Source organism: Colobus angolensis, unplaced genomic scaffold (assembly GCF_000951035.1).
Source record: "Colobus angolensis palliatus isolate OR3802 unplaced genomic scaffold, Cang.pa_1.0 Scaffold144, whole genome shotgun sequence".
In the NCBI taxonomy this organism is placed as follows: Eukaryota; Metazoa; Chordata; class Mammalia; order Primates; family Cercopithecidae; genus Colobus; species Colobus angolensis.
In genome coordinates, this window is record NW_012114533.1 from 1438034 (window position 1) to 1456683 (window position 18650).

Here is an 18650-nt window from a genome sequence, read left to right on the forward strand (position 1 = left end):
GCCTCTCTCTCCCGCCCGCTTTTGTCTCCCACAGGCTGTTGCACTTGCTGGTCCTCTGCCTCCAAGCCCAGGTGAGGAGGGGTCCGCGGAGGAGGGGGCCGGGCGGGCCGGCGGGAGACCCGGGTGGGCAGTGCCGGTCGGGGGCACTGGGACTGACTCTGCGGCCGGTGCCGGAGGGCCGAGGGCACTTTAGAAACCCAGCCCCGAGCCACCCCGAGGAGGAAGCTGAGGCACAGAGAGGTAGCACCCCGCCAGAGGTCACACAGCGAGTGAGTTGCCAGGATAGAAGCGAAGGTCTCGGAGCCCAGCACTGTCTCCCATGTATCCTCGCCGGCTGGGGGCACAGGGAACACTCAGCCACCGAGGAAGGGGGCAGCCGGGGCCAGGAGATGGATGTTCGATGCCAGGGGAAGCCGGGTGACTACAGCAGAGATCCTCTCCACGCCCCTTGGGGGAGGTTTGTGGCTGGTCTGGCCCAACGATCGGGTGCCCAGGTCCCCTGCACTCTCAACATTTGCTCCGTAAATTTGTCTTTATAAATGTCAGGGGTCGGGGAGCGCTGCCTCCCTACTTAAAAGCGCCCTGCTCCTCTAGGAAGGCCCGGGCGGGGGCCCTGCGCTGGGCAGGGAGCTCGCTTCCCTGTTCCGGGCTGGCCGGGAGCCCCAGGGTGTCTCCCAACAGGTGGGTCCAGCTTTTCCCCGGGGCTCGTTTATCCTGGGCTGGGTCTGCCCGATTTGCCTGGGTGGGGGATGGTGGCCTGGGCTGGCATGTTGGGGGAACCCCCAGCACCTGCTGGTGGCTTGGGGCAGTGAGGGGGACACAGGGTGATGGGGCCACTCGGGCCCCTGGGCGGAGTAGCATTATAATGGCGTATTGTGTATTTTTCAATTTCCTAAAGGTAACTGTTCAGTCCTCACCTAATTTTACACAGCATGTGAGGGAGCAGAGCCTGGTGACGGATCAGCTCAGCCGCCGCCTCATCCGGACCTACCAGCTCTACAGCCGCACCAGCGGGAAGCACGTGCAGGTCCTGGCCAACAAGCGCATCAACGCCATGGCAGAGGACGGCGACCCCTTCGGTAAGGCGCGCTGAAGGTAGCTTGTGGGATGCGCCGCGCCTGCACCGCCAGTCCCAACGGCACTGACAGGGGGCCTGCAGGGTCCCCAGCTCAGAAGGGAAGGAGTTAAGGCAGAAAGGTGTCTTGAGGGTCAGCTGGGGAAGGGAGGGCTAGGGAAAGGACTTTGGGGAATACTTGGCCACAGGTGCCCCCTTCCCTGCCCAGCAAATGAATGAATCTAGGAATCTCCCTTTACACCTCCCCACTTCATACACTCCTCCCCAGCTGCAGGTGGAGGCAGGGGGTTCAGGGGGAGGGGGCCTAGGTTTAAGGGAAGCGCTTGAAAGAGGATATGTTGCCAGGGCCCACAAAAGGAGAGTGGGAAAGAGAAGGCAGAGAAATCCCCTCAACTCTCCCAGTTGGAAAAGGGGTTTGCTGGGAACCTTTAAATACTTTGATCAGAAGGGTCAATTACAGGTGGAAACTGGGCTTGGAAGGGGGCTTTCCCTGCTTCACTCCCTGGGGAACCCAGCCGGCTGGGGCAGGGCTCCCGGCTCCCTGTGGGGTGGCCAGTGCGGAGAGCTACTGCCGGCAGAGAGGCTGAGGACTGATTGATTTCTAAAACATTCAATATTCCTGCCTTGAAACGGGGCCAATTTCCAGAGTCCTGGATGTACCAAGAGAAAAGCAAACCCTCTGGGCGGCTGGTGTTGTTTTTAGAGAGCGATTATTGTGAGTTTAAAAACCTTTAAATAATGACCATGTTAAACAAGCATGAAAGGAGAGGGGAAGACTCTATTAAAATGTAATAAAAAGGTGAGGCATTTTAAGAGCTAAGAAGAAAAATGAAGAATGATATAAAACAGAAAAAGAACGAGCTTTTTTTCAGATGTGAAGTTTGAAAGGAGTTGCAAGTCTGTAAATGTTAAAAAAGAGGTTCAAGATTGTTCTCTCTGAATCTCTGGAGAGACCCCCGCGTCTGGCAGAGCGATTAAAACTCTTCTTACTTTCACCTTTTTTAACATTTCCTGAATACTTTCTCCTCTTCTTGAGCCAGTTTGGGGGATCGAGTATGTCTCGCTGCATTTTTTCTGCATCGACGTAGCTGACTTCCCTTCAAAGCTGGAGGAGGAGACATAATTTTCCTGGGATAAATCTGTCACTGGGGTGGAAGAATAGGTTTGAAAATGTTAAGCTTTCCAAAAGCCCGGTCGGGAGAGCTGCCGTAAACTGCAGCCCCAGCTCTCCAGGCCCCAACTCTCCAGATCTGAGCAGATTCAACCGACCTGGGAGAGAGGGGGCTCTCTGGGGTGGGGGTGGGGGCAGCCTGCCTGGTGGCCGAGCCCCCCTGCTGGGCTGGCAGAGCAGGCCTACCATCCCTTTGTCCCTCCAAATTGGCTGCTTGCTGCCCTTCTCAGCTTCTAAGGAGAGGAGACGAATGCCTGGCTCTTCCAGAGTTTGCTCTATCAGAGCAAATGGCCCAGCATCCTTGGATTTTGGGGAGAAAGCGGAAGCCAAGCTGATGTGGGGGAATTCATCTTCAGACATCAGAGGAAGTCTGATGCCCACTTCTCTCCTTGGCCATCTAAGAGGTTTCCCACCTTCCCTAGTCCCTGCCCCACAGCAGGATAGGAGCTGGGGGCCTAAGAACAGAGGCTCAGGGTATTCAGCCAGGACTGGAGGAGTCTGGGGAGAATAGCAGAGAGGTCTCAATGGCTTCTTTACCGGCCCCAGGAAGATGCAGAGGCACCTACTTCATCCCTGCCTGCTGCATCTGGCCAGAGTCCGCAGAGTGGCATCCTCTCACTCATCCAGTCAGCATCCTTCCTGGCCCTTAAAAACAGCTGCCTCTTGCTGTGGAAGGCAGAGCAGGAAAGGGATGAGCAGACTGGCTAGGTCCAGGAGGAGGTGGGTGGGCAGGGAGGTGACAGCTGCATTTCCCTGCTGACTTGGGGCCAAACTGGGGGCTTGGCCACTGGGTCCCAGCACTGCACCTGTGTGAAGAGGGGGATGTTACAGGCTGAGCAGTGATGACTGACTTGCTGACCTCAGTGCCCCCAACCCCTGCCATGGGTTTCAGGGACAGAGGAGGTGCCATGTGTCAATGCAGGCTAAGTCCAAGAACTGGCTTTCTCAAGGAGGGGAGAGGCTGGACTCTGTGGCAGGGAGGGCAGGAGAGCCAGCACCTTCTGTCCCTTCCCAAACAGTGAAGTCAGCCTCACTCCTTTCTTGGGGACAGCCTATAAGAGAGGATTGCATAGAGAGGTGAACGGGACAGGCTTCTGTGGCAAGTTGACTGTCTAAGGGGAGGGTAGTGGGGAAGGAGGCATAGAATTCAGCCCTTCCTCCTGGCCTCCAGACTAAGAGGCCAGTGGGCACGATTCTCACTCCTCCTCACCCACAGAAGGTATTTGGTCACTGGGCTGAGAAGCCCAGCTGTGATGAGGCTGAAAGAGAAAAGGCGATTGAGTTGTTCTAGACACTGGGGCTGGGGACCCTGGTGATTGGGAAACCACAGGGAAGAGGCAGGATCCTCATGGCAGGTGTCTGAGGTTCTGGGAAAGCAGCCTGCTCTGGGCTATTTGTTTAGGGAGAGCTGTCCCCATCCCTAGCGCCTTCGCAGCAGAGCAGAGCCTGGTGATGTTGGGGGTGGCGAAAGCTGTGAGTTAGAACCCAAAGGGGCAGAAACAGGAGACAATGCTTTCATCTTTGGCCTTGGGACTGGAGGTCACCACTGCACCCAAATGTTTGTAATGACCTATGAGGGCACGTGCACATGATATTCGGAGTTGGAAGGATCCTCGGAGATCTTTTGATTAGCCATGGAACTCTGATTCAATTAAATTTTACTTAGAGCCTCAATCTAAGAGATTTAAAAAGAGGGTGGCAGGAATGGCACTTCAGCCTTTTCAATTTGATGTTCCCAAGACCTCTCTTGAGAACCCAGTTTGAAAACCATAATCCAGTCCACTGCCCTCTTTAAACCCAGGGGTGGGGCCTGAGGTCCAGAAAAGCACCTTGCCCTTTCTCCGGGTTATACAGCATGTTAGCAGCTGGGCTGGAGCTGGAGTCCGTGTTTTGGGTTCCTGGTCTTTGGAGCAGTTGCTGCTGGGCTGTGACAAGTGTGTGGGTCAGCTGGGGTCAGGGATACGCCAATAACCATCCTCCTACCTTCTCTGACAGCAAAGCTCATCGTGGAGACGGACACCTTTGGAAGCAGAGTTCGAGTCCGAGGAGCCGAGACGGGCCTCTACATCTGCATGAACAAGAAGGGGAAGCTGATCGCCAAGGTGAGGCTCCAGCAGGCAGGCGGGGTCCGCAGGACCTGGGGAGTGGCTTGGGCTGGCTGGACTCCTCCAGGACAGTCCTGTGCTCTGATCCTAACAAGGTAGGCAGAGGGCCACAGGGCCGTCTTGGGGTTACCTCATGATTGGGTGCAGGGGTGAGGGAGAAGGAAGCTGTTTGAGAGATGAAAACTATAAAAGGCAAAGGAGGAAGAATGAAGTTTAGGGAAGGGGCTGGGGGGTTGGTCAATTCCATATATCTTTTTAACAAATCGCCAAATTGCTTTGCTATTATGTCCAATTACATGGTACCAGCATTTGGAATGTTCAGTAAGCCGCAGGCCCAGCCCCTCGGCCGAGCTCTGCAATGGTTCCATTAGTCACGGCTCCTCTCCAGCCTCAAGCTCCCCGCTCCCTAGGCTTCTGGGGCTGGGGTCTCAGTGTCTCCTCCCAGGCCTCCCCTCCCCCATAGGGTGGCTGCCCTGGGGCCAGGGAGCCAAAGTCCTGAGGGGGTGAGAGGGGCAGGTGGGGAGATGGGTGGCCAGACTGGTGGGCAGGAGGCCAGAGCAGGCAGGCTCTGGGCCCCTCTCTCTGCCTCTTTGCATTGGGGCCCAGCCCCTCCGTAGACAACCATGTGTCACTGCTGCCTGGGAGGACAGGAAGTTGCCGGGTGGGCTGCGGGTTGTGAGGGATTAGAGAGCGGGTGCCCAGGCAGGGGGTGGGGCTGCGGCTCCTGCCCACCTCGCCATCTGCTGGGGTGCCCACCTGCTGTCTGGGGCCGCTCGCCCTCTGCCTCTGCTGGGGGGGCTCTGTAACATGGTGTCTGGCCCCCCTACCTGCAGAGCAACGGCAAAGGCAAGGACTGCGTCTTCACAGAGATTGTGCTGGAGAATAACTACACAGCGCTGCAGAATGCCAAGTACGAGGGATGGTACATGGCCTTCACTCGCAAAGGCCGGCCCCGCAAGGGCTCCAAGACGCGGCAGCACCAGCGCGAGGTCCACTTCATGAAGCGGCTGCCCCGGGGCCACCACACCACCGAGCAGAGCCTGCGCTTCGAGTTCCTCAACTACCCGCCCTTCACGCGCAGCCTGCGCGGCAGCCAGAGGACTTGGGCCCCTGAGCCCCGATAGGTGCTACCTGGCCCTCCCCACAACGCCAGACCACAGAGAGGCTCATCCTGTAGGGCACCCAAAACTCAAGCAAGATGACCTCTGCGCTGCTGCAGGCTGGGGAGGTGCTGGGGGAGCCCTGGGTTCCGGTTGTTGATACTGTTTGCTGTTGGGTTTTTGCTGTTTTTTTGTTTTTTTTTTTTAAACAAAAGAGAGGCTCTATTTTTGTATTCCACTTGGCTGTGGTGTCTGTCTTCTTAACTCTCAGAAAGCCCCATTAGTGGCCTAGACTGGGATTCCGGCTGGGGGTCTGCGGGGGTGGGGGGCTTTCTCTAGTCTGTGCTGCTGAGGCCCCAGTACCTGCAGGGCCCGCTGGCCAGGCAGCCAGGGACTCCACTGCACCCCCAGGTGGGGCAGGGAGGAAAGGACTGTGACACAGGCCAGTCCTCTTAGAAGTGGGTATCAGACTGGTGGCTGTTAAATGATTGAAATAGGCCAGGTGCGGTGGCTCAAGCCTGTAATCCCAGCACTTTGGGAGGCCGAGACGGGCAGATCACGAGGTCAGGAGATCGAGACCATCCTGGCTAACACGGTGAAACCCCGTCTCTACTAAAAAATACAAAAAACTAGCCGGGCGAGGTGGCGGGCGCCTGTAGTCCCAGCTACTCGGGAGGCTGAGGCAGGAGAATGGCATGAACCCGAGAGGAGGAGCTTGTAGTGAGCTGAGATCCGGCCACTGCACTCCAGCCTGGGTGACAGAGCAAGACTCTGTCTCAAAAAGAAAAAAAAAGATTGAAATAGTTATTTAACTTGCATATTAAAAATGTGTGCTGGAGAGTGAGTCCTGCCCAGGTCAGCCCCTTCCCCCAACCTTGCCCCAGTTGGTGGGCAGCTGGGAGATGCAAATGACCAGGCACCAGCTCTGACCGCAGCCTACCTCCAGCCTAAGGACCCCTGCCTGTCAACCATCCCCATCACTGTCACTTGAGGGGTGTTTCTGAAAGGACAGAAGCAGAGAAAGGGGCAAGAAGAGGGTCTTAGCTAGTCCTTGGAGCTCTCAGATGTGTACTTCCTAACACTTCACAGGGGTCATTGCTAACACTTCCCCAGGCCACCTCAGGGCCCAGAAATAATGGATGTGCTAGGACCAGAGCTGTAATCATAGATTTAATCATCTTAAAAAGCACCTCTCTGAGTGCCTAGGTCCATGTGGGAGACCGATTGGAGATTCCAGAACTTGTTCTTTCTGAGACTAAGGCTGCAGAAAATGAAAGAGAAGAGCAGCTGCCAGGGTCCAAGGTGGGGGCACATTGGAGGGGAACCACCAAGACTGGTGTTGACAATTGTCACGTGGGACAAGTGTTAACCTTGGGTGATCTGGTGAGATAGCTGTGGGCAGAAAACACTGAGCTCAGGTGCTGCAAAGAGCCTGGGGAACTGTCTTCCAGGAAGAGGCTTCCTGCCTCGGATGATGGGCCTAGCGGGAGAGGAGCTGGGCACCGGATGGCACCAGAAGGGAAGCTCATAGGCCCAGAGCAGAACCAAAGGCAGTCATGGCCTTGGGGAGAAGCAGGAGGCCATGTGTGGAGGGAGAGAGGGCTGCTGTTTGAGTGGTGGAGCAGGTCATGGTAGGGGCAGAGAAGGGAATGGGCAAGGGTGCAGGTGTGTGTTTGCGTGTGGATTGGTGAGACTGGTGTCCCGCAACACGAGGAAGAACCCAGGCCTCACAGCAGTTTCCTGAGCGCAGAGCTGGCCCAGCCTTCATCATTGAGGCCTCCCACTGGTGCTGCTCCTGCTGCCTTCCTTGTTGATGCCCTGGGCTGGTCCCACAGCCCAGCTACTGAGCCAGTCTAGAAACCTCGCTCCTCCAGGGCTCTGTCCATTGGCATCTCTGGGGGTAGGGAGCAACCCAAGTCTTCCTCCCAGAGTTTCAGGCCCAAGTCCCAGGCTTAGCCCACCCCGGCAGATCAGGAATTTCGAGGCTTAGCGGGAAGCCTGGGAGTGGAGAGGCTGGCCTGTTCACCCGCCTCTCGTGGCCTGCCACAGCGGGCGAGGGACACTGGAGATAGTGGGTTTCTGCTGGTGCCAAGACACTGGATGTGGCGAAGGGGCCCTAGATGTCTCTCTTCCAGTTCCCCCAACTCTTAGCGCCTCCTCCTCTGCTCCCTTCCCCCTTTAATTAATTCTGGGTGAGCAGCCTGGCTTTATTGTGCAAGGAGCTGGGGTCTCACTGTGGGAAAAGTCACACCTTCTGAGCAGCTTCTGATGCCATGCAAATGAAGGGACCGTCCAGGAAACGCTTTCATCTGCACGGTCTCCTGTCCAGCCCCTAGCCCAGTAATTACCCACATTTCATTTGTTTGAGAGCAATTCCTGGGGGAAGGCACTGGGTAGGAGGCAGTCTGGTGGGGGTGGAATGTTAGGCTCTCCGCCTGTGATCCTGGCCACAACGTGGGGCCAGGCTGGGCCAAGGCTGGCCCTGGCCAAAGCTAATCCTCAAGCCCCCAGGCTGGGGAGGCCTGAGTCCTCCAGGGTGGTGACAATGGGATTGTGCCATGTTTACATCATGGAAGAAGAGGGGAGCTTTGCAGAGAGCCAGAACTGACTTCTAGAAAGAGACACCTGGGGCCGGGCACGGTGGCTCAAGCCTGTAATCCCAGCACTTTGGGGGGCCGAGACGGGCGGATCACGAGGTCAGGAGATCGAGACCATCCTGGCTAACACGGTGAAACCCCGTCTCTACTGAAAAATACAAAAAGCTAGCCGGGCGACGTGGCAGGCGCCTGTAGTCCCAGCTACTCGGGAGGCCGAGGCAGGAGAATGGCCTAAACCCAGGAGGCGGAGCTTGCAGTGAGCTGAGATCCGGCCACTGCACTCCAGTCTGGGCGGCAGAGCGAGACTCCGTCTCAAAAAAAAAAAAAAAAAAAGAGACACCTGGATGGGGAAAGGGGATGTGGAGGGGGACAGGAGGGTGGGACCTGGGACCTGGTCCTTGAGGTTGTCTGTGGCTTTGGGAAGAGGTTGACTCCCGGTAGGACTCCAGGCCAGGGACCCATGGGAGCTGCACCCAGAGCACTGGGGCTACGCCAGGCTAGAGCACCCATCAACTTGTTTATCTTTGAGCCGCTGCCTCCACAGAGCCCTCACTAATGGGGTTTTACAGCCCACTCAAGCTGCAACTGGCTAAGAATCAATCATTACCGGCACTTAGTGGTTTGATAGTTAACAGCCTGAACTGAAGCCAAACTGGTTGTTAACTGTGATAACAACTGATTTCAAGGGGTTATTGCTGGCCCAATATGCTTAGCCCATTTATTTCGGGGAAAACAAGCAGGGAACTGTTGCAAGTCCCAGAAAAGGGAAGAGGACTGGACTTCTCTCAACCAAAAGGCCCCCTGCCACTCGGTCCGGAGTTGGTGCTGGCTGCGAGGGCCTAGGGGCAGGCTGAGGGCTGCTTCAAGGCTTGACCACACACACCCACTGAGGGCCTGTGTGTGAGCCCAGCTGATCCACACACTAGGCCCTCTCCAGCCTTCCCTCTCCCCACTACTCATCTCAATTTTCCTCCTTCTCCCTCCCCATAACGCCCCAGAAGGATAGTCTCCATGAGGAGGAACCCAGGCCCAGTGGCCAGGCCTCTATTTGTCCCCACTCAGCAGCTGGGGCTGCACCCCCTGGCTCATTCCTCCCTCACCCAGGGCTCCCAGAGTCCTGCCAAGTACGAACCAGAAATGCCTTTCCTTTCCAGGCCACTAAAAAGTCCACTTGGGTCTTGACTAGAAAGAACGAGCAAGAGCTCTCTCTTTCCAGAGCACCAGGTCCTACCTCTACCCCTCCCTTCCTCCCTCAGCCAAAAGGAAGCAGGTAAGGCCAGAGTCAAGCATCATTCTAGAATGTTGCTGCTACAAAGGGCCTCGGGAGTTCCCCACCCTCCACAGATGACAACTGCAGCCCAGACGACCCATGGCTGGGGGGTCAAAGCTGGTGCTGTCCTAGAAATCAGGTCTCCCCTCCCAGATGCAAGCTGCCTCCTGAGGGCTGCAGGTCTTTCCCTAATTCCATTCATTCATTCAGTAAATCTTGACCGAGTGCCTATCATGTGCCAGGCTCTGTTCTGGGTGAGGGGACAGAACAGAAAATAAGAGACAAAAATGCCTGTTCCTCTGGAGCCCATATTCTAGTGGGGGAGGACACACCAGACAGTGACAACCACCACAGAGACCAACCCAGATTCAAAAACCACCTTCTTGGATTCTTCCCTGTTTCCAGCCTCTGACATTCAGTCATCTCAATATTCCAGAGAAGAGGATGAGTGTGAAAGGTGGTGGCAATTTTAAGCAAGGTTGTCAGGAAGGCCTTGTGGATAACTTTGGGTCTGAGCACACTCCATCAGGGTAAGGCATTCCCATACCTGGGGGAGGACGATCCAGGGGGAGGGAGCAGCCACTGCAAAGGCACACTGCATTAGGGGGACAGGAAGCAAGCCACCACGGCTGCAGCACAGCTGAGGGAGGATCTTGGGGGTGTGCAATTGGGAGTTGGGGGTAGTAGAGAATGACAGAAACTGAGGTGAGGTCACAGAGACAGAAGAGGTGCAGAGACCTGGCGAAGGGCAGATCATGTGGGACCATTGAAAAGACTTCAGTTTGGACTCGGACAGCAAACCACTGAGGGGTTTTTTTTGTTTTTGTTTTTGTTTTTTAAACAGAGTCTCCCTCTGTTGCCCTGGCTGGAGTGCAATGGTGTGATCTCAGCTCACTGTAACCTCTGCCTCCTGAGTTCATGCGACTCTCCTGCCTCAGCCTCCCAAGTAGCTGGGATTACAGGCATGGGCCACCAGGTATAGCTAATTTTGCTGGGGGTTTTCAGCAGCAGAGTGACATGATCTGAATTAAGTTTTCCTAAGGTTGCTTTGGCTACTATGTTGAGACTACAAGGTAGCAGGGCAAGGGAGAGCAGTTATGAAGTTACCGCAATAATCAGGTGAGAGATAGTGAATGGAAGATGGTGAGGAGAGACTGGGGTTTTGGACATTTTTTGCAAGTAAAGATGACAGGATTTGCTGATGGACTTGGATGTGGCTTGTATAGAAAGAAAGGAGTCTAGGAGTTTCCATGGTTTCTGGCTTGAGCAACAAAAAAGATTGAGGCATCATTCACTGAGATGGGGGAGATTCTGGGATGGGCAGATTTGGAGGGGAAGGGTAGGAGTTTGGTTTTGCACATGTTACATATGAGATGACTATATACATATTCAAGAGGTGATGAGTAGGCAGTTGTGTGTAAGTCTGGAATTCAGGGGAGAAGTCTACTGTGAAGATATAGCAGTCCAGGAGTGTTCAGCACACAGATGATTTTCAAAGCCAGGAGACAGGATGGATTCCTTAGGGAGTGAGCAGAGATGGAGGAGAAGAGCCAGCCAAGCCTCCATGTGCTCCAAACATTTAGAGGTCAGGTGAAGAGGGAGAACTGGCAAAGAAGACTGAAACTGTGTATCCCACGAGGTATGCGGGAGGAAAAGCAGAGAGTGCTGTGGCCTGATGACCTAGGGGAAGGACAGAAGGATTCTGAGTCCAGAGCTTTACCTGGGGCTAGGGAAAATTTTCATGTCATCATATCTCCCTACGCCCTACCCCCCACTCAACCCCAGGGCTGAGAGGAGGTGGCCAAAAAAGAGGGCTGGTTTAACCTGGGAGCATCACCCTTGCCTCTCATCAGCAGATCCTGCTGGCTTTCCCTCCAGAACGGCTCTCCAGTCCAATCCATCCACCGCCTACCCTATCTACCTATCTACTGCTACCACCCTGCTCCAAGCCATCATCAGTTCTTGTCTGGCTTATGGCAGTACCCACCCCCAACCTCAATGGCTCTTCCTGGTTCCTCTCTTATCCCCCTACAATCCATTCTGCACTCAGAAGCCAGAATTTTCAAGACACAAATCTGATTATGTTACTCCCACCATACCCACACTTGAATTCAAACTCATTTCCAGGCCAGCACAAGCCCCTCCATGCTCTGCCTGTGGAACTCCACTCCTTCCCTGCTCTCCCTCTTGCCTGCTGCTCCCTGGGCACACTTCCTCCAGCTTCTCTAACAAGCCCAGGGAGCCTCAGAGCCTTTGCAACTGCTGTTCTCGCCACTTGGAATGTCTTTCCTCCAGATCACTGGCTGGCCGACTGCGTGATGTGGGTCTCTCTGCTGTCACTGTCTGTTTTTTTTTTTTTTTTTTGATGGAATCTCGCTTTGCTGCCCAGGTTGGAGTGCAGTGGCATGATCTTGGCTCACTGCAACCTCCGCCCGCAGGGTTCAAGCATTTCTCGTGCCTCAGCCTCCCAAGTAGCTAGGACTACAGGCAGGCGCCACCACATCCGGCTAAATTTTTTTGTACTTTTATTAGAGACAGAATTTCACCATGTTGGTCAGGCTGGTCTTAAATTCCAGACCTCAAATGATCCTCCTGCCTCAGCCTCCCAAAGTGCTGGGACTACAGGCAGGCGCCACCACACCTGGCTAATTTTTTTTGTACTTTTATTAGAGACAGAATCTCACCATGTTGGTCAGGCTGGTCTCGAATTCCAGACCTCAAACGATCTGCCCTCCTCAGCCTCCCAAAATGCTGGGACTACAGGCAGGCACCACCACGTTTGGCTAATTTTTTTTTTTTTTTTTGTATTTTTAGTAGAGATGAAGTTTCACCATGTTGGCCAAGCTGGTCTCAAACTCCTGACCTCACGTGATCCACCCACATCGGCCTCCCAAAGTGCTGGGATTACAGGCGTGAGCCAGCATGCTCGGCCTCTGCTTTGTTTTCTACATTACACTTATCACTGTCTGATCTTATCCTGTGTTTTTATTTACTAGCTTTTGGTCTACTCTACCTTTACCTCCCAGGAGAGCAGGAACTTTGTTCGAATCGCTCCTTGATGAACGCCCAGTGCCTATAATGGTGCCCAGCGCATGGTGGGTGTTCAGCAAGCATTTGTGCAAGCAATCCACATAGAGCAGGTTCTGAGACAGCTGCGGAGAAGGCAGGCTGGGAGTCCTCTGTATCCAGGCCATGGGCCAGGCTTTAGGAAATGTCTGAAGGGCAGGGAGATCTGAGGATGGTCCTGAGATGGGTGACTTCTCTTCACCCATCTGACATGCACTGCTTACCAAAAAACGTCCAAGCCTGTCTGGCACAGGCTTCCCATCATTTTCTCAAGCTGCAATAAATGTCTCCAAAACCTGGACAGGCAGACATTTAGGCAGGGCCTACTGGGCTGGACATCTCAGAACCTCCCCAAATTCTGCTTTCTTCATCATGGTTGGGTTTCCATAGCGACCAGAGTACTTCACAGGAGAGAGTGAAGGGGAATTAAGAGCCAGAGAGAGCAGAGGAGAGAGGAGGAGTAAGTGGTAGCAAGACAGATGGGGAGCTAGCAGGAACTCCAGGGGGATCCCCAAGTCCCACGTTGCCGTGGAGGATTGTGCAGATAGGTCCCTTTGGTTGCCCCCTTCCCCATCTGGATCTCTTGCTGACCCTCAAGAAGTAGCTGTCTATCTGGGTAGGCCCCAGAGCTGACCCCTCATGCAAAACCCACCCCCTCCCCATTGGCAGGCCCTGAGCGAGGCTCCGGCTCCATCTGCGGTCCAGCTCCCTCCTCAGTCCCCTCTTGGCAATAGTGGAAGTGGCTGCAGCCCCTGGGTGGGTTTGGGGAGCGTTTCCTTCCATTCCTTTCCTGGCTGTGTATGGAGGAGTGGGTATTGGGGAAGGACAGTCAGCATTCTGCCCTGCTGACCAAGGTCCCCAACACTGGCATTTGGAGATATGGCTAGGTCCCCAGTCATGAAGGCTCAGATGGGCTATAGGTAAGGGCCTGGCTGGAGGTGCTCAGAACAAGGGCCCAGGCCTGGGCATGGCATTCAGAGAGCATGGAGAAGCCTGAATAGAGCTCTGCCCAGTGTGCTGCCTCCCATTCCCTTGACCCCATAGGTCTGGAAGATGCCTGGGCTTGGGATCTGAGAATGGCAGAAAGGCAAGCCTGCAGCAGCCACAGCACTGTGGTCCTGAGACCCAGGCCAACTTCCTAGAGGACTGGTCGGTGACTTCAGAGGGTGGGGGTGGCCTGGGCCAACACCCGGTTCCAGCTGTCCCCCTGCCCCCATACACACAGCTCCCCAAAAACCCAGATTCCAAAACCACCTTCTTGGACTCTTCCCTGTTTCTAGCCTCTGACATTCAATCATTTCAATATGACAAACATCACCAAGTCCTGCAGAATCTCTTCACAAAGAACTGCCCCCGTTTCATCATAAAGACACCTGGGCCACCCCATGCTCTTCCAACCCGTCTCCCTGCCCTGTCTCTCCCTGGGCTTTTTCTACACCCTCCCGCTCCCGCCCTCTGCAAGGAGCCCTTGGTAATGAAGAGCAAACTCATAAAACATTCATCCTGGGTAATACACCATGTAGGAGCTGCCTGATCTCAGTTCCGATAGAACAGGCCAGGTCAGCAGGATGCTGGGGCTTAGGCTTCCAAGGGTTTGGGCTGACTTCTCTACCTTGGGCTCAAGTTCCAGCCACTTCTCTTAAGGCAGGTCTTATCTTCCCTGGGGGGCTGGGGGTGGGGGTTCCTGAGCCGAGTGGCAGAGGAGGTTCCTGAGAAGGGATGACAGTAGCCCAGGGAGGGAGGGTGGCTGCTAGGGGTGTCCTTTTCTTTTTTTTTTTTGAGACGGAGTCTCGCTCTGTCACCCAGGCTGCAGTGCAGTGGCTCGGTCTCGGCTCACTGCACACTCTGCCTTCCGGGTTCACGCCATTCTCCTGCCTCAGCCTCCTGAGTAGCTGGGACTACAGGTGCCTGTCACCAGGCCCAGCTAATTTTTTGTAATTTTTAGTAGAGATGGGGTTTCACCGTGTTAGCCAGGATGGTCTCGATCTCCTGACCTCGTGATCCGTCCGCCTCGGCCTCCCAAAGTGCTGGGATTACAGGCGTGAGCCACCGCGCCCGGCCAGGGTGTCCTTAAATGAGGTGTGATGGGTAGCTGGGGCTCTGGGAAAAGAAAACTTGACAACAAGGTGAGCCGAGTGACCAAACGGCTAAAGGCAGAGCTTTGTGCTGAGTGTGGGGGGCAGTCAGAGCCTAAGCAGGTGGTGTCTAAAGTTGCTATTTTGGCCTGGGGAACCCTGGTGTGAGTGTGTACGAGTGTGTGAGGGATGGGAGGGTCTGGTATTGGTGGCAGGCCCTCTGCAGGAACCCGGCCCCAGGAAGCAGGCCCCCATCCGGGCACTTTCATCAGACCAGCAGGGTGGGTAGACAGAGGGAATGGAAAGAAAAGGGGATTTTCTGTTTTTTCACTCCCCCATCCCTGGCATTCGCTCTGACACTGCTGTGGCATTCCCCAGGCCTCAGCAGAGTCAGAGAAGGAAGTCAGAGAAACGGCCACAAGGGTGGCTAGAAATCAGAAGTGGCTTGGTGTGAGGGTGAGGGGCAAGGGCTTTGGAGTCCAGCAGCCCTGAGCTTGAATCCTGGCTCTGTCACTGCCTGGCTGACTGGGACAAGTCAGCTCACCTCTCCCAGCCTCCACTTCCTCACCTGCACAACAGGGAACCACTCCGCCGCAGGAGTTGCCAGGACTGAGTTAACATGAGTGGCATCATCAGAGAGGCACCGAGGAGCAGAGTCTGCAAGGAGGCTGCTTTCCTGGGGAAACCGCTCTGGCAGCCGAGAGCCTAAGGCAGCCAGGAGGCTGGGAAAGAGGCTGGGCAAGGTCCCTCATGCACACAGAGTCTGGCCTCTCCCCATCCCTTCCACTCATCCAAGCAGGTGTGGCTGCCAAAGGCCTGGGCCCCTGATGACCTGGGAGAACTGAGACGAATGGATGATGTGGTGGCTGCAAGGGGAATGGTTTCCCTGCCTATCTTGGGGGCCAGTGTGCATGTTCTTGCCTTTCTGCCCCTCAGACCCGGCTTTGCCTCCCCTCCCTCTCACTCCAAATAAGCCCACGCAAACTGGGGAAAAGTCAAGCCTGAGTTGCTGGAGTTGGGAAAAACAGAACAAGAGAGAAGCATCGAGAACACAGAGAGCTGACATTCAAGGCTCTGACCTTTCCTCCTAGCCAAATGCCAAGGCTTTCCTTTCCCTAGTGCCTTGCATTGATTAATATGGGTTTACTGAGCACTTCCTATATGCCAGGCAGTAGAGTGTTGGGAAGCAATGGTGCACAGGTTGGACAGATCCCTGACTCCCAAGGCCTCCCAAGTAGCAGACGGCCATGTTTAGACAGGCCTTCCTGACAAGGAGTAGGAAAGGCTGAAACAGGAAGAGCAGGGGTTGTGTGAAGACACTGGGGTTTAGGGGACAGGGGCAGGAATGCTGAGTGTGCTGGCCACGGCTGGTTTTTAGGCAGCTGAAAACTGGTGGAAGACAGGACCCTGGGCTGGTTCTGCTGGAGTTCAGCTCCACTTGGCTCAGTACCAGTTGAATTCCACGCACACTGAGTTTTGAATTACTGGAGAGAGCGGGGTGGACGTGGCAAGGTCCCTGCCTTCAGGCTGCCCCATGTATTGGGCTTCCCAGAGTAGTGAACCTGAGTCTGCCATACAACATGGCACAGGTAACACGTGGGTTAACACAAGGCACTGTGCCTGAGTGGCTCACAAAAGCCTTCACAGAGAAGACAGATGAGAATGGAATCGCTGTAGGATCCTCCGGGAAAAACTTGTCTTTTTGAACCTTAATTTCCTCATCTGTAATGTAAAGGGTTTGAATTAGATTATTTGCTTAAATTTTTTTTTTAGCAACAGAAACTTTTTTCCTGAGCAAAACCTGTGTGGAAGCCTGTTTTATAAAATAGATGTAAACAATATTTGCTTTGGATGACTCAGGGATCGGGGTCCTTCAGCTTCTTGTGCCTGGCATCTCGACTGTAGCAGGTGGTAAAAGAGATGGAGGGTCTGAACCCTTCAGAACTCTCTTGGGCATCCAGGAGAGAATGACGGCAAGGACCTACCAGAGAAGAGATAGGTGGGCTCCAGGCCTGCTGCCCAGGGTCAGCCCCTCGGCTTTGATGGGAAGGTGCTTCCAGGACAAGAAGCCCAGCTCTGCTCCCTCCTCAGAGCACCTGGACTGGTGGGGTTGTTCCCACTGCCTCCCAGAGAGGCTCCTGGCTCTTCCTGCACTGACCACTCACACCCAGGGATTATCCCAACCAGAAACTTCCATTTGGAACAAAGCTCCCAGGAATGAAACCTGAGCTGCCACTAAGAGGCTCCCAGGCTAACTGGGAAGTGGCTGGGAAAGGGAGGGAAAACTTGCAAAGCACTGGGAGCCTCAGGGAGGCTGTGAAACCTGAAGACAAACGACCAGCCAGCGGACTGGTGCTGCGGAGCTGCCACTGCCTTCTGCAGAAAGGTCAGGGCTGAGCAGAGTGGGAAAACGGGGGTGGGGGAGAAGTGAACCCCAGGCTTTCTTTGAGGGGAGAGTAATTGGTGCACCTGTGGCTAGGGCCTATATCCCCCATGAGGCCCTCAGGGCTGGCCTGCAGTCACTCAAGCTCTCAAGCTGTCCCCTCCCTTCCCCTCTTCCCCCCACCTCTCTCCCAGCTGCTTCCACTTACTCCAATGGGCTGCTGCAGCAGTCAGTGATGGGGCCGCCCGCATCAGTGAGGGCCTGCACCCGCTCAGCCAAGGGAGGGCAGAGGAGAGTAATAGCTATGGTGACCATGTACTGAGCACCCACCAGCTGCCAGGCATGCTGAGTGTGTTATTCTGATCCTCACAATAGCCCTGCAAGGTCAGAACTACTAGCCCTGTTCGACTGAAGCAGTTTGCCTGAAGTGTTAGAGCTAGGCAGTGGCTGACTTCGGACCTGAACCCAGGGCTTTTGCACTCTGAAGTACTCATGCACGTTCTGCCGGGCCGCATTCTGCACACTTGAAATCCTGCAGGAGAGCCCAAGAACCGTGGCTAATTTCAAAATAAATTCTTTCTTCCCCTTCAAGCCATGATGTGAGGCAAAGGCTAGGAGTGGTCATTTGTCTAGCTGCGATCCTTGTGACCTTGGGAAAGTTTCTTCACCTCTCTAGGACTCAGTCGCCACATGTGTAAAATGGGATTCACAATAGTGCCTACTTACAGGTGGAAGGCCAACAAGAAAGCACATCCAGTAGTCAGAACAGTGCTGGGCGCAGCATCCACTCAGTACATGCTATGAGGGTTGTTGTTTGAAGAATTCCTTTTCCCCTTTTTCCCTTTTCCTAGGCAGCCCAGAGCCCTCAGAGGAAGCCCTCAGCGGGCTGAGTAGATTATCTTAAGCTCAATCCCTTCCCTGCCTGCATCCAAGGATACAGATGCAGGTTAGAAGGTGTCTCAGAGGGGCTATGGCCTTTGAGGTTTCCAGGGATCCAACAGGGAAACTTCCGCTGCAGAGCAGCTCTAGGCCCTCCAGCGCTGACCCACCAAATTGCGCTGCATCAATGTGCTTGGCTGAGCTGTTATGTGGCCCCGGCATGGCTCTGAAGGCCGTCTGAGAATCCCAATCTGTCTAGGAGGATCCTTGGAATTAAGCCAACTGGGGATGAGGGCAAAGCGAGGTGGTTGGGGTGGGTCCCAGGGGCAGGGGCCTCCCTGTGCTACTGCTGAGTGGGCAGCAGCTTTGGACTCTGAGAAGGGGTCATTTTGCTGGTGCTAAGGCCGGGAGCTTATTCTGATGCTGTGGACTCTCCAACTGGCCTTTCATCTGCAGCCCCCAAGCTCAGGCTTCCCAGAATGACCATCTTCTGGGACTGGCACCAAGAACTGGCTCTGTGCCGCAGTTAGAGAGAGACCCTGCTGGTCCCTGCTCGCTTCCTCAACATCTCAGCAGCTCAAGGCCAGGCTTCTGGCTGCCATTCGTGACTGGGGCCTGGGTTAAGAAGCTTAGGACACTATCTTCAAGACAAACGTGAAGTAAACTTGGGTGATGACTACACTTGACCTGTGTAAAGTCAGCGAAAGTACCAACTGAAAGGGGACAGTAGGCTGGGCTGGAGGCAGCTCCCAGCTTGGGGACTGCTCCAAGTAGAATGTGGGGCTTGTGAATGATTCTTTCCACTCACATGCACCAAGCCTTAGGCTCCATTCCATTTCTCTCTACAGAGAAACCAATGATTCATTCTTGTTTCCAGGGAGCTTGCAGTCTAGTAAGAGAAACTACATATATAAGTTATGGTTGAATGT

At 54.8% G+C, this 18650-nt stretch overlaps 1 protein-coding gene across 3 annotated transcripts in view; it reads left to right on the forward strand.

Annotated features, from left to right (window-relative positions):
• Positions 1-5668, forward strand: part of FGF8 (fibroblast growth factor 8 (androgen-induced)) — a 10235-nt gene extending 4567 nt beyond the window's left edge. Inside the window, exons 1-5 of one of the 3 annotated variants that reach the window (XM_011935509.1) lie at positions 41-71; positions 595-681; positions 932-1079; positions 4242-4348; positions 5185-5668. In XM_011935509.1, coding sequence (XP_011790899.1) covers positions 1055-1079; positions 4242-4348; positions 5185-5475 — 423 coding nt within the window. In that variant the 5' untranslated portion in view covers positions 41-71; positions 595-681; positions 932-1054 and the 3' untranslated portion in view covers positions 5476-5668. Of the gene's footprint in view, positions 1-34; positions 72-594; positions 682-898; positions 1080-4241; positions 4349-5184 lie in introns of those variants that run through there. The other 2 variants (XM_011935507.1, XM_011935508.1) reach the window with 2 other exon arrangements.
• The last annotated feature ends 12982 nt before the right edge of the window (positions 5669-18650 follow it).